The sequence below is a fragment of the Patella vulgata genome, chromosome 2, assembly GCF_932274485.2.
Source record: "Patella vulgata chromosome 2, xgPatVulg1.2, whole genome shotgun sequence".
Classification (NCBI taxonomy): domain Eukaryota; kingdom Metazoa; phylum Mollusca; class Gastropoda; family Patellidae; genus Patella; species Patella vulgata.
This window is the reverse complement of record NC_065880.2, coordinates 20023629-20039670: the sequence shown is the minus strand read 5'-3', so window position 1 is coordinate 20039670 and position 16042 is coordinate 20023629. Positions and strand designations below refer to the sequence as shown.

General features: G+C 30.9%; 1 protein-coding gene across 7 annotated transcripts in view; it reads right to left on the bottom strand.

The window, feature by feature from the left end:
- Positions 1-1276: 1276 nt before the first annotated feature.
- Positions 1277-16042, bottom strand: part of LOC126810215 (ankyrin repeat and fibronectin type-III domain-containing protein 1) — a 104299-nt gene continuing 89533 nt past the window's right edge. For 5 of the 7 annotated variants that reach the window (XM_050535182.2, XM_050535180.2, XM_056098706.1 and 2 more), the window contains 20 exons: positions 15410-15441; positions 10949-11050; positions 9603-9748; positions 9288-9389; positions 8406-8484; positions 7612-7715; positions 7224-7357; positions 6987-7065; positions 6713-6826; positions 6244-6432; positions 5938-6051; positions 5560-5659; positions 5245-5380; positions 4978-5091; positions 4629-4847; positions 4257-4423; positions 3945-4066; positions 3352-3537; positions 2968-3068; positions 1277-2751 (listed from right to left, as the gene is read on the bottom strand). In XM_050535182.2, coding sequence (XP_050391139.1) covers positions 2026-2751; positions 2968-3068; positions 3352-3537; positions 3945-4066; positions 4257-4423; positions 4629-4847; positions 4978-5091; positions 5245-5380; positions 5560-5659; positions 5938-6051; positions 6244-6432; positions 6713-6826; positions 6987-7065; positions 7224-7357; positions 7612-7715; positions 8406-8484; positions 9288-9389; positions 9603-9748; positions 10949-11050; positions 15410-15441 — 3066 coding nt within the window. In that variant the 3' untranslated portion in view covers positions 1277-2025. Of the gene's footprint in view, positions 2752-2967; positions 3069-3351; positions 3538-3944; positions 4067-4256; positions 4424-4628; positions 4848-4977; positions 5092-5244; positions 5381-5559; positions 5660-5937; positions 6052-6243; positions 6433-6712; positions 6827-6986; positions 7066-7223; positions 7358-7611; positions 7716-8405; positions 8485-9287; positions 9390-9602; positions 9749-10948; positions 11051-15409; positions 15442-15572; positions 15591-16042 lie in introns of those variants that run through there. The other 2 variants (XM_050535186.2, XM_050535183.2) reach the window with 2 other exon arrangements.

Sequence of the window (16042 nt, the reverse complement as noted above, 5' to 3'; positions counted from 1 at the left end):
TAATGACGGTTGAGATCGAATTTCGTGAAAATCGGGCCAAAACTGCCGGACAAAATGGCCGCCCCTCGAACGCAAACAGTGTAAAAATATGGTATATCAAGGTTGTGGACTCTCTAGGTCACAATTTTCATCCGATTTTGATGAAACTTGGAATGCATGTTTATATCCCAAAGATCTTGGTTCCTTTCAATATTCTCGCACTTCAGACCATAACTTCATGATTGTACGAAAAATCGCCTGGGGGCGGCGGGGAGAGAGGGAGATTTGTTAGAGCAATCTTTCCTTATTATATAAGCGCATTCCGTGGTTTCTGAGATACACCCACAGGCAGAAGTCCCACCCTCTGTCCCCAAGGTCAAATGTTAAAGAAAACAGAGGTGAATTCCTTTGAAACTCGCATATTTTAACAATTCATTTTACTATGCCTGTGGGCTACTTTCACATATTTTGGCTGAGCGAACAATTTACTTGTATCCTCCAAAGCCATATTATTTTCAAAATAAACATTTCTGATCCAACTATAGTAACACATATTGATTTTTCTAATCAAGATAAAGGATTGTGGCATATGTTTATATATTATATTTAGTGCCCTATATAGAAAGATAAAGATGTTTAGGTCAATATGCCAGTAATATATCATGAACGACACCAATGATAATCATGACCATATCATGACCTTATCTAAACGTTAATCTGCCGCACTAAGCTAAATCTAGACAAGACAATACTTCTCAAGACACAAGCCTTAGTAAAATGACGGGGCTAAAGATAAATTTGATATGAAAAGAAAATGTCACGATGCATTACAATGTACAAATTCTTCCTAGCCCCGAGTTCACAAAGCATTCTCAAGACTTAATTTAAAAGAGTTGGCCTTATTTTAACTAAAATATAACCCTATGTATCAAATACATCAATTAGAAAGTGCAGCAATAAATTTTAATATGTTGACCTTCCAATGTCCTAGTTACTGAGGTGGTTTGGGTCTGAAAAATAGGTTGCCAGGCAATGACTGTCAATAAATGTTATATACACCTAGAAAAGCATACCCCCCCCCCCCCCCCCCCGGTCACACACACACACCTGCCAATGAGGTTGAGGTCTAAAAAAATAGATTACCATGCAATGAGTCATACGCACACAGCAGACATGTCAATAAAAGTAGTTATGTACACCTTGGCATATGCGTAAAAGAACTGAATTGAATTACTGTCCAGGCGGTTATATACACATTATAATGTGGGCCTATACAAATATAAATAATAAACTACACTTTTCATTTTGACTGTTTATTTCATTAGTTGTTGAACTAATAACAGTATACATTGACAATACTATCACATATAATATACAGTTGTTGAAAGACCTTTTAATTCTACTATAATTTAACTACATGATAGATATAGAAATAGGAGAGAAAGGTTGACAGACAAGAAAAAGATGAAAGAAGAATAGATGGGTGAAAATATAATACCTAGATTTAGCAAGTGAAATTTCACGAATTTAGGTATAAAAATGTAAAATCTACTTATTTACAGTTCTGTTTCTTTAAATAATAATGCTGTCGATGTAAGTCAATGTGGATCAGAGTTATGTCCCCTATTGCTATATGAAAAAATAATATTGAACACTGACACAGTTTCTTATAATTTTGTTTTGCAAATGGAACAATTGATGATTTCAGTCTGATATTTAATCATACTGTTTTTTGATGAATTAAGAATAACTTAACAAATGATCGCGAACACAATTAACAAGTTTTAATTTGATTTGTCTAATTAAAACAATTACTGGCAGTAGATATACACACTAGATAAAACTTAATACAATTGTACTCATAATAAATAAATAATAGCCACAATAAATAGTAACCATAACAACTTAGTCTTTTTCCAAAAACAGTCTTTTTCCAAAAACTGACTTTTGGTCAAAGACTCTTTCAGCACTATCACATAAAAACAACCTCTAACAGTCTCAACAAATTTAGTCATATCACAGAATGCATTCAATAAATTTAACAAATCACACCGAGGTAGCCTGTCCTTGTTCAATGGCCGCCAATACATTACTTCTCATTCTCACATACAGCTTTCCTTTAGTCCAGGGATTCTGCAGTTGTAATGGCTGATAATCATCTCTCAAAACTCTTTCTCGTACACCTATCACAGCAACTAGACAAAAGTCATCAAAATCTTGTTCGGAATAAATTGGTCCATTTTTACCACGAGAAACAACAGCTTTATTCAACTGTGAAACCACCATGTTTATCACTTCACGGGCTGTAGTCTGGGTCGTTACATGTAACTTTACACTAACAGTCTTAGAAAAACCGGTCTCGTACGCAGCATAAATACGCAAAACTCCAGACTGAGGTAAACTCGGGGTCTCTTCACCAAATACATTGTCACTTGAACTACTTTCTTCGTTTGGGTCGTAAAATTTGGCTATTTTACGATTGTCTTTACCAACACTGATTTCATTTGAATTACACGATACTGACATTGATGTGGAGGAGTTATTATTGTCAAATATTCGGGAATTTCTTTCAGTATCCGGGGTGCTGTTTCCATTATCTGCATTGAAAAATGTAGAAATCGGGATACCACCGCGAACTTGTTTATCACGAGCATTAGAAATGATGTCTTTAACCCATCTCACTTCTTTCCAGATGCTTTCTAAATCAATCTGATGTTGAGAAGAGACCTCCACTTGATCCTTAGCAACAGATAACTCTTCATTAGAAAAGGCCTGCAAAAATACACAAATTCATTCTTTACAAATGGTGATTTTTTTAAAAAAGATTTGTCAATTTATTAAATTATACCCGACATGTTAAATTTGAAGTAAGTACAGATCTAGGTCGATTTGGTTAGGTTAATTGCATGCTGACTAGCCTTGAGTCCAGACAATCCTTGGATTTAAAATATTATTTATATCATAATTAGATCGAAAACTTATATATACCTCTCTTTGAGATTGTTGAGCCAAGTTGACATCCATTTCTAATATAGAAGATAATCTGGAATAATGGGTGATGAATTCTTTCTGATATGTCATCATGTGAACTATAATAAAATAAACACCAAAATGTTAAAATGTAATCCTTTTAATGCAAACATTTCTAAATGCATACAATAAAACATTAGCATTTATCTTGTAATAATCTTGTTTAATCAAATATTTCAGGGGTCTTTTAAGTATTCAGACCGTTCCAAGGATTTTAATTCTCAACCAAAGAAATATTTTAGTTTTCAAAAATTAGGCCTAGGCCCCAGTAGCTTAATAAGAAAGTCTAACAAGTGATCACATTCATTCAATGAATAAATTATTTTTCAATGCAATACTTACTTAATTCAAAGACTTGAACAGGAAGAAATGTGTAGTCATTACGTTGTATAAGACTATCTGTCTGACCAGGTATAATACAAACATCTTCTACTGATGGTAACACCAGAATAAAGGACACATTAGGACTGAATTCAATGACTTCTAGATTATATAAACGATGAGTTGAACCAGAATCTTGACTTATACCTAAAAAACAAACACATTTTATAACTGTTAACATCCCACTTTTCTGTGCTAACCAGGATAATTAAACTGGGATTACATCATGCAGTATGCTATGAGGGCAACTTTTCCCAGATAGCAGTGTTGACAAGGGTTCTTTTATGTGCAAGTCAACATGTACACAGGACCTCAGTTTTTCGTGCCATCCGAATCACTAGACACTGTTCTTTGTCAGGCCCTCCATCCTGCATCACTGACAAGAGAAATCAGACCGGAAAATCCAGAGAAATTTTCTTCGTTTTTCTTAACTGGATACATAATTAAATTAACTACATATAATTCAGTTTTGTTCAAAGCAAAAACTGGTGTTTGCTTGCATTTTGTAACTGCATTCATTTCTTGTTTTTACAGTGTATTATTATTTTGCTTACCTAATGATGAGAAAAGTCGTTTACATGCTTTGGTTATATCTTGTTGGAATTGTGAGTGAGGGCTTGAATAATCTGGAGAAAAATCTGCAGTACTTAACTGTTGTAACCATTGCCATTCATCACTAAAAAAACAGAAGTATTCAAAAATCATTAACTACAGATATTACTGGTTCAATCTACTTTGCAACTGAATATGATACTGTATGCCAGACCATAGAAAGGATATATTATTGATAAAGAACTTTTCCAAATTCAGAAATACCATGAAATATACCATGGAATATAAATTAAAAATATTGTAAAAGAACATACCTTGATACATTAGGACAGTCTCGTATTTTAGAATGTGGAAGTGTATTGGGTGATGTTTCTGGTACAAGAACACGGATATTTTCAACAGAACTGTGGAGTTTTAAATATCCTAGATATAAACCTTTAGGTAGGCAAGTAGTTGATACTTGGTGATAAAGACGCATGGCCTGCAATGTAAACAAAATAAAATTTATTATTTTTAATCGTTTTGTCTTCTTAAGATTCAGTGATTTGATATAAAATCCCTTGGATGTTAATATTTTTCTGTGTAAGCTGATCATAATATAAAAATACTGTTTGCCTGCAAACCACAAAATAAACAATGAAAATGTAAATAAGTAATTTTGAATATAATGTATGTTTGTTACTTACGGGAATGCTATTAACAAGCTGACTATGAGCATCAGTATTATCTAATCCAGCTAATGAATGTCGTCTGCTTAGTTTATCTACTGTCACCCATTTACCAGAACCCAGACCAACAAACTTAGTATCACGGACATAGTTGACAATAGTTAATACAATACTACCATTAGCATCTTTCAGTGGAATATAATTGAACTGGCCAACATCTTGTATTCCTAGAGAATTCTGAAAAGACAAATTTTAAATATCTTATTTCTGTCAAAAAATATTATTATCATAATATACAAATTTAGGATAAAGAATAATATTGAATCCTTTATAATTTTATTGAATGAAGGCTTTGATTTATATATACCTGTAAGAGAGCAGCTGCTTGTAATAATTTACTGCGGAAATGAACAGTTCCTGCGCTACTACTTTTATCCATATCCTGTCTCAAAGATTTTACATCATCCCATGTACATGCTATCTGTAAACATCAAAATAAATATTCATAAATATATTTTCACAACAATAACATACAAACATATTGTGCACATTACAAAGAAAAAAGGAAAAGATTTTTTGTGTTTTTATTTTTTAAAAGTGATATCTAATAAATATAAATATAGTCTGTAATTACCTTCATCATCCAGTAAAGATCTGATTGAATTGAAGTACCAGAAAAATTCTCATCCACTTCAACAATAGGTATCTGATCTTCCGAGGTTAATAAAACTCTATCTTCATTATATAATAAACATGCCATATATACACCCCTAGAAAATATACAATAATACCAAAATACAATCACTGGTGTCTAAATACTCTTATATAGCTTTATTAATTATCTTATAGCTTATCCATTATATATAATGTAATATTGTGCTATATACATGGAATCTCATCTCTAGTAAAATAAAATGCTTCATCTATATTTCTCAATATTTTAAATTACCTTTTCAAGACTTTCTGGAATTTAGGTGCAGATACAAATAAATTTTTAATACTGATTCGTTTCTTCTGTAGTGGTGAGTCCAGCTCTTTACACACAGAATCTGAAAAAATATTAAAAAGCATTCATGAGTTATCTCCCTTGAGGCATCATTTTTTTAAAGGAAAAAAGCTTGCAACAGAAGAAAAGTAAATACAAAACTATATCAAACAATATATTTCAAAATTGCTTTAAACTAAAAAAAAAAAATCTTTTATTTCATTGTCATAATAGGAAACTGATTTCTTTATTTTTTGCAGCAATTCATTTTTAAATGAGTTACCTCCCTTGACACATCAAGCTGTACTGGTTATTAAGTTAGCACAAAAAACAGGTATTTACCTCTGATAGTTGAAGCTTGTTCAGGTCTAGATAGTCGAACTTGATCAAATAATTTTTGTAATAATCGAACTTTACCATCAAATCTAGCAGGAACATTATCTACATCACGCCAACCTGAAATATACACATGTAACATATTTATATAATTTGTCATGTAAATAATCAAAGTCAATAATTTGTAAGTCTAATCTTCTAATACAAAAAGAGAGAAAAATAGTACATAATTACAATTATAACTGGTCAATAATTATAATCATTTTTAAGCAAGAAACTCAATTAGAAGAAATGGTCAAGTATTCAACTTACATGAAGGAACAGCATAGGGTGGATTACTGGTGGTATAAGGACCATAACCTTTCATATTCCATGCTGAAACTCGTACAAAATAAACCACACCCTTCCGTAAACCAGTTATTTCATATTCTAAAGCTTGTATATTCTCTGCTGTAGATTCACCAGCCAAGGGGGAAAAATTTTCGTAACAACTCCATTCAACTAAAATATACAAGTATTATTCATAAATATATTTTCTTTATCATCAAGTGGCCAAATAAGAAATTGTCAGACAAAGCTAAACATCAAAAGTAAAAGCTGATGTCAATTCCTAATATGGTTCTTTTCTTTATGAATTTAGTTCAACTATGGTCCGACAAATGATTCGATTTAGTCTGACTAATATTTGATCTTTGTCATGTAGAACATGAACAATATGAACAATAATTAAATACTTTTCAACATTAATTAAGAAAATTCAAAATAGTCAAAGAGTATATACCTTTATATTTAGTAACAACAGCTCCATTATGATTAAGAGGTTCAGATATACGGACTAGAATAGAAGAACTGCTATTAACTAATATAGATATATTAGTTGGACAGTCAGGAGGCTCTGGAAATACAAATATCATCATTTTGTTAAAATAAGATTATGCCAATTCAGTCAAATTAAATAAAATGATTTAAACAATATCGAATTTACTGAGGTTAATGTCACATGTTTAATTTGGTAATTTGAAATTTTCTAATAATAGACAATTTTAATGACTTACTTGCATGGTCATATCCTGCCTTCATCCTCTTCAATAGACGATGACGGAATTCCCAGTGGTTTAATTGCTTTTCTTTTTCCTGAAAAATACGATGACGTGTAATGTAACGATGTAACAAATATAAGACAATATTACGAGACGAGAAACCTGTTAGCTTTTATTTTAAAAAAACATTATCTTACATACGTCTTGTTTTGGTTAAAAAATTAGTTAGGGTTCAGCTTTAAATGTACATACCTTTTGTTGTGCTGGGGAAATGCCAGAATTTCCTGATGATCCGTTCAAAACGATGGCGGTCAAATCAACAACCTTCTTCTCTGCCTTATGAACGAGACTTTCTAATCTCTTCAGTCGTGAACCACCCTTTTCAACTACAATAAAACAAATAAACTCCTTGAATTGTTTGTAAAGGTTAGAGGAAAATTTTCTTTGATCAATTTGATAGTGACGACATTCCCTTTTTTTGTTACCATGCACAGCTTTTTTGACAACTTTTGAACATTGAACATTCATGAATAAATTGTTCCACTATGTAACCACCTACAATTGTATTAAATATTTATATAACGGGGGTAACAAGACAAACAGTGAGTGACGTTGACATTCATTTGACTTTAAAACTTACATTGGCTACATTCTTTAGCTCCCTGATACAACAGCATCTTGGCCATAGGAATATTGTTGGTCATAACAGCTATATCCAATGGAGTTAGGTTTTCACAATTTACACTGGAAAAAAAAAATTATAAAAACATTTCAAATTCAATCCATGTACCCAACAGTAAAATTTCAGAAGTAAAATATTTAATTCTTCCTTTTATTTTGATGTATGGTTAACTGTCTACGCAATTTTGACATGCAGGCAGGTAAACTTTAATTGTATTTCTTAAAACGATAACATACAGTTTATTTCCCATGTTGTTTTTAAAATAAATCCAATAGAAATTCTACAGCATTCAGAGAAGCAGAAGTGAACAACATCCCACCACAGTTTGAGAGTCAACTGAAACCAGTACTCAATTCCTGTCTAGGTATGGTTATATACCAAGTTTTAATACAATATTACAAGCTGATAATTTGATGTAACACGTGAATGGTGGACTAGACAATTCATTGCTTTAAATTTACTTCTACTCATGCTCAGCATTTTAGCATCTTGATGTTAATCCACTATAGAGTAAGATCAATCACATTGGATGGTTTCACCTTTTCTTCTTTAATCTGGATTACCTATTGTCTTAATCAGACAGGTATAGTACTTTAACCTAATAGCTCATCACGTTAACCTTTCATTACTTGTCACCTAGTGTGTGCTAAAAGCTTACCTAGTTTTACTCAAATCTTTATTGTATTCTACTTTCATTTTTATTGCAGTAAAAGCTGTTCTATCAATTGCAAAATTAAAAACAAAACACTCACCTATTCAAATCAACTGTGTTAGAATCTAATATATCCTTAACAAGATCCAAATCTTGGTTTTCTACAGCACTAAATAAAGCTGAAAATTCAAAACATGTCTTTTAAAATATATGTCTGCATCTAAAGATATCCAAAGATGATGTGCGGTCTGCATGTGAAGAAGTTGTGTTATATTGATTTGGCCTCCAGTGATTTTCATGTAATGTGAGATATTAAATTGTCTGATATTAAACTCTACCATTTGACATTTAACTTAACAAAGATCTTAATATGAGTAAACCTCAACAAATTATAGAGTAAATATGTATAGATGAGCTGTGTTCTTTGTTTATCAGGATCAATATTTTACTATTTCTCAATCTAACCTAATATTGTGATAGACAGCAAATACCTGGTATAATAATATCAGACTAAGTCCAGGAAATGTGGTATTTGTTTTCAATTTGAAACAAGTAAAGAGTCAATAAATATTGTCCATATTGCAACATAAACACTGTCCAAGCCACAGGTATTAAACAAAACAATTTCAAGTCGGCAGGACTTCTCTATCTGATTGGGTCAACATGCTTAATGTATAAAAGCCATTGAAACCAGTCAGGTGTCAGATTTACCTTGTCTTTATTTAAGCAATTAGGTGGTAAGATTAGTAGAGACCACAGGAGGGCAATAATTATTAGGTTAGATTACCTATGTGGTTTTCAGATAAAGCTGACACATTTTATTCTGTGGGGGCTAATCTGGCATATTCACCATAGGTGCAAGCAGACGCAGTAAAGCTTGGATAAACTGAAAACTTCTGCGAGGGAGAAATATTAAATATGAACAAAAAATATATATGTATCTCCAGAAAGTGAAATGTTATACAGATTAAGTTTAACTTACAATTAATATCATATGATGGTCTTTTGTCACTTTTTCGTTTCTCAACTTTGAGAGGTGACGAGATATCAGGGTCACTTGTTGAACCTTTTTTGCGTGGAGTAACTGAAATCAAACATGTAAGCTGTGTTAAATATTGACTTAAAAACAAAGTTCAACAATTGTAATCGAAGGAACAACAAGTGTCTAGCAAAACATAACATTTGTTTGGTGAGAAAATATATAACATGTCTGTTTTTTTATATATGTGACAAATTGTTCAATATTTGGGGTAAATTTAGCGAACCTTTGAAGAAATTTGTTACTAAATTGACTCACCTGAGAATGCTTTGGCTTTGATTGGGGTGGGGCTAACCCCACCCTTACTTAGATGAGCAGGTGCACTTGGTGATGCAGTTAATGACGGCATAACTTCCATGTTCTGTTCATTGCTATTTAATAATCTTATCGATCTTCCATCACCCCTGTAAAATATTTTGAAAAACAAAATTAGGAACCAATTTGAATGATTTTACTGGTATTCATTTCGAATCCATTCAAAAATTAATTTTCTAGATATTGTGATCTAGTATCTTTTTCAAGAAAAAATTGAGATTTATTGTGTGAATAAATTCAAAAACTTTACACAATTAATGTTCATTCTACTAAAGTGGGAAAATTTTAATTAAAGAGGCTCTAAATTTACACTTCACACAATAACTTTAAAAATCCACAAAACGACAATCAAAAAAACACAATGGTAATAATACTAAACTGGTTGAAACAAAATACTACAAAGCAAATTAAAATCAAAATCAAATACACACTTAAGGATGCATAAAGTATTTAGGACTACACAATAAAATCAAAATCAAATCAAATCAAATACACACTTAAGGATGCATAAAGTATTTAGGACTACACACTAATTATCAATTTTATAGATTTACACTTGCAATATACATTTATCAATATATACAAACACTTGTCCATAACTCAATGATTTACACATGCAATACAATACACACAACTCAAGGTAGCTAAGACTAACTCAGTATCATCGAAAGTCTTCGACATTGAAAACCAGAATTATTTGGCAATTTAAATCAACACTGATGTTGTGATCTTACCAGGAAAAGATGGGCTTCTGATATCCAATATTTAAGACAAAAATAAACATTTTACCATTGGTACACGAATCGGTACCATAATGCGTTTCAGCGCCATTTGTAACAAGGGACTGAAAGAACGAGGCGAGACAGTCCACAATTAATGTCAAACGGTGAAGCCATAATCTTATCTGAAGAGCAGATGCTAGAGATTGCCATTGGATTGAGACTTTTGGCGTATTTCGGCGAACATAACTGATTTGATATTAGAGTAAAACGGAAAGGATTGAATGTAAATCAGTTCATATACATTAATATTATATTATTATTATATTATTATATGCATTGCGACCCATTTGTTTCAATTTCTATGTCCCAAACATTAGCGATTTAGCTCCTTTAAATACACAATTATGTTGAGTTCTATAAAATAAAACAAATTTAAAGCACAAGAAAGAAAGAAATAAAGGAGGACAAAAAAAACTGACTCAGTTTATTTTTCAAATATAAAACATGCAAAATGGAGGTAAGTTTAGCATGCAAACACAGGTATTGGTGAATTCAAATTTCACCTACCAATCCAAACTAACAGATCGCTGTCGGGATGATGTGTTTACTCTGTGTTTTTCTCGTGACAAATGTCGACTTATTCTGTATAAACTACGAGGTCCCTCCGCTCTGTTAAATAAAGGAATTTATTAGCTAAAATTCAAGAAATTCCTCTTTGTAGCATGTTATAAGTAAGAGAAAAGAATTTTAAGCAATTTACCTGAATAGGTCCATAGTTTTCCTATAATTTGATGTATTTATTCTAAATGTTTCTATACTATCAATGGTCTAAACTAACTAAACAATATATAATGCTTTTCATCTTAAAACAAACTCCACGTAAAGAAAAGAACACTTCTTTTAATATCAACGTCCCGATACCAAATAAAACTTTATCCAATTTGCTCCGTAAAAAAGATCAAAACATTGATTTCATCCCACTGACCCATTGACAGAATACATAAATAGTCGAACACTTCGTAATAGTCTTTAATCACCTGTCACCCTTCAGACTTAGAAATCAGGCCAACATATATTTTTATATAATCGATATATAGATAGAACCCACGGATTCAGTTTTCTTATAGAAGTAATTATTAAGCAGATCTCATTATTAACAAGCTGTTCTGGTTGTGAGCTGAATCCCTAATGTCAATATAAGATCACAATTAAAACATAGGACATTGTATTGATTTGGAATCTTTATCAGGACGTCCTCTTACAAATTATAAATTTAAATTGTCCGATAAATTAATCGGCTAATTCAGGTAATGACCTGCAATGTTATTAGATGATTAAAAACTAGATCAATTTCTTACGTTTGTGTTTGTGGGCGTACCACAGAAGTATAGTTCCTTAATACATATTCCTTAATACCGGAATAGCTAATAAAAGCAATAATAGAAATCACATGTCACAGTATGCCTTAGATGACACAAATCTCTTCTTTCCTTTTCTGTATCATGTTATAGAGATTTTTTACAACCCGGGTTGTCCCAATTACTGTCAGAGCTCATTAGTGAAATCAAAGACTAGAAAACTACCTCCCCATGGGCTGTTCACTCAAATATTCAAACAATTACATCACAAAATGAATTCATTATCAAACTGGATTTTTTGATGTTTGTAGTCAGATATCACAATTTTAATTCAAGAGCTTTTTGTTAATTAAGAGTAGTTAATAAAACATTAGCTAAAGGTAAACAGAGTCTGTACCCAGGAATCAAATATTTTGCTTGATTATGATGACTCATCAACTATAAGATTCCAAATATAATTTAATATTTCCCCCACAAAAAAAAGGTCCTGTATGATCAACTTTATTAAGAAAAATGTAACATTGCAATTATACCGATCACAATTATACTGGTGAATCATAAAAGAAAGATGGAAATAGACAGTAACCTTGCTTCACCCCTAGTTTTTTATCACATCAGTGCACTGTAGTAAAAACTAATGATGGGCTGTAGAAGATGAAAGGGAAATGCCACACACCTTGGCATATGCAGCAGTAAATCTTGCCTTAGGTACAGATGGTCACTAGATAAAAGATGTTCACTGGGACTGACAATTTTCCAGTATAGTATAATTAGTAACACTTTACTTAATTAGTCACACAGATCAGATGTAAAGCTTTTTAAACTAGACCTGTGTTTACAAAAGTAACACATTTGTTTTACAGAATGCTGATTACTTTGACATCCATTTCCCTCCAGACTTATTTAACTTTTCAAAGAAAACATCAGTGGAATGATTCACTGATTAAATATTAAATAATCTGTGAACTATCACTGAAATTCCGACAAAACAAAAAAAAAACCCAACTATGTCTTGAAAACCTTGACATATAATTTACAAAATAATATATAACACACATAGAACCAACACCACATATGTATTCAATGTAAATCAAAATTAACTATTTACCAGATAAAAACATGAGTATCCTTCATGACTTTTTCTTTGTATCTGATATTTGAACATAGTGAGACAATAAGTAAATGATACTGCACCTATGAACATGTATACATACATATTACTTATCTAAGTCAAGTATAGTAGGTTTATTGTTCTCTAAGTAATAATAATAATAATACTATGACAAAGGCAAAGGATTAAGTTATGGAAGAAGTTTTGAATCATACTAAGTAATAATTAGAGTAGGAGTTTATATACTTAATAACCTTACTATCTATCCTGTTTTAAAACTTTAATTAGCTGTGTCTAATTACTAGTATTATTGTCTTATCATAATATATACAACAGATCACTTGGTACGTGTCTCTACATATACTCTTATTTTATTCATATTACTTCTATTTATAAGGATTAAAAAAAGTTTTCAAGTGCAATTTTACAAAGAATACAAAAGGTATAAATGTACCTAAATGTTGAAAATAAAAACAAATGCCATTAGAAGTATGAATAATTCTTACCATTTAAACTTCAACATTGAACAATATATTTCCCTAAATAGTTTCTAATGATCAGAATATCAATTCCTATCTTTTTAAAAAACACTATTTAGAATCAGTCATTTAGATCAGTGTTTCAACGACCACGCATAATGTCACATTACGGGTCATTTGACTGAATCACAATGGAAACGTTTAAACTGAGCAAACTTTGTCGTTCCTGAGCCCATTAAATCAACATGGCAAACATGACCTGAAATCAACACCTTTTACCTATACCGCGACCTTATCCAAAACAAATTCTTGTCACACAGATATTTAAACTGTAAAATTAAACAACCTTAGCAGTGAACACTAGAACAATCCAGTAATTCCAATCTATTATTTCCAAAGATTCAATATACTCGATCTGACAAACCCCTATTGTTAGAAAAGTGGGGGTCTAACCCAACACTTTAATCTCCTCAATATTTATATATGTGACGCTAATCTTTATAGTAAATACCTTTCTACCTTTATATACTTATAATCAAATCTATGTCTAGACTTGCAATTAAGGTAAAATTAATATTAATGCTTACCAATCTGTATATTTTATCATTAAATTTTATTAAATGTACTAAAACAATCGATTCAACATCTCTTGAGTTCTTTGTTTTTATCTTTTTTGCCAATTGTTTCGATTTGATTTAAAAATTAGACGTTATGGATTATTGAACATTTTAGAATATCTAACCAATCAGTCACACAAAGTTATGAATTATAAAATAAAGATATTGATATCAAATGTAACTTACTACAAAATATTGACTTGTTTTTAAGCTTTATACATATTAAAGATATCCTATCTTCAAGTTTATTTGGCATAATGTCAAAACAGGTGAAGAACATTTGCCCACAATGAAAAATACAACTACTAAAGTATGTACAATATAAGAAATGAACTATAGGGAGTTTCTTCATGTTAAATCAACCTATTGAAATCTTTATTCCACAGCAAAATATACACTATTCAAGTCAGATATGGGTGACTAACTCTAACTTCAATGGAATTTTTGTGTTTTGACAATATGTTTACTAATACATAGAATAAAACTCAAACCCAATTTTATTGTATCAAATTGATTTTGCCTTGAAAAATTTATGATATAAAAACAATCTAACAAACCTTAATTGACTATTACACTTCATATCTGGTCAAATTAGTTTCTATTGACTAACATTTCTAAATTATTTATTTTCAATTTTCCATTAAGCCAACATTACTATTATTGGGGCATATCCCTCTTTAATATAATATAAATTATTCAGCAGAACAGTAGAACATTTAAATGCCATTTTATTTCATCTATCTCATTGGAGCATATATAGGATAATCTTTATTATGAATTTATAATATACAACCGTTAGAGCATATAGTGATTTAATTGTTACATCTGAATAAATCCCTGGTCATTGGCAGATATTAGGAAGAATAATAGAACACCTGAATACTTCAATCATAATGTCCATGTTTTATCACACTAGTGTACATGGGGTTTGTCTCATATTTTCTAGTTAGTTTGTTGTATTGTGCGGTGTTGTATTCCTGTTTATGAACAATTAAAATATCTAGATTTATCCAGTTTTGTTGTAAAACAAGAATTAAAAAGTAGACTGGAATGTTTGTTTATTTGTCTGATAGTTATACAATCTAATAACTATCAATGTTGTTAAGTTTGGGCAACCATATGGATATAATTAAAACTTTGCACACATGTTAATGACACAAAATCTATATAATCTGTCATGAAAAGATTTAATTAGGAACACTGTTAAGACATTCAAATATTAATGGTTATTCTACCTTTCACATTACACCTTGTTAGTATTAATTAGCCAGACAAAGAAAACAATCAACTTCATGACATAATCCAATTAATAACATCTAAACAACTACTGTTGCTAGGTATGACAATTCCAACATTTTCGATAAAATTGGTAAAATTAAAATTTGATTGACCCCTTAGTAATTTAACATATAAGTGATTGTGCACCCGATGTGTTAATAAAAAAAGAAAAGAAAAAAACTCACCGTTTGTCATTTTCAGGTCCCTTTACCATATTCTAAAAGAGAATAATTTTTTAAAATTTAATTAAGATAAAGAAAAAAAAAATATTATTAATGAATCAATCAACAAAATTATTGAAAGTTTAAAGCATATATCAAAATAACTAACACTTCTGACTGAACTTACCATAAAATTTTGATTCGGTTTAAGAAAATGTTTCAATTCATATACATCCTTATGTTGGCTTGTTATTTGTTATCTTAATCAACACTTGATTAAATCATAAAATAATGAACTGTGTAAATAATAAGCAACCCACTGAAGGTCCACAGACAGTAGAAATGAACAAATGAAATGTAACTCTCAGAATCAGCTACACAACACAATATAATGTTTCTGATATGAACATCACAACTTCATCTAATAGATGAACAATCTCTATCACGTTTTATGTAATAATACTGGGATGAAGTTATTGCCCTTCTGCTAGTAGTAGTCTCATATGTAAATGTGTCTTCAGGCTAGAGGTATTCCTACAAACCATCTAGACAAGATAACTAGCAACAGTGCCTACAAGTGATTTACTTGGGGAAAAAGGTCCATTGCCTTCAACACTGCCACAAGCAAGCAGTCCAATTAGCTACTAGTATTACAAA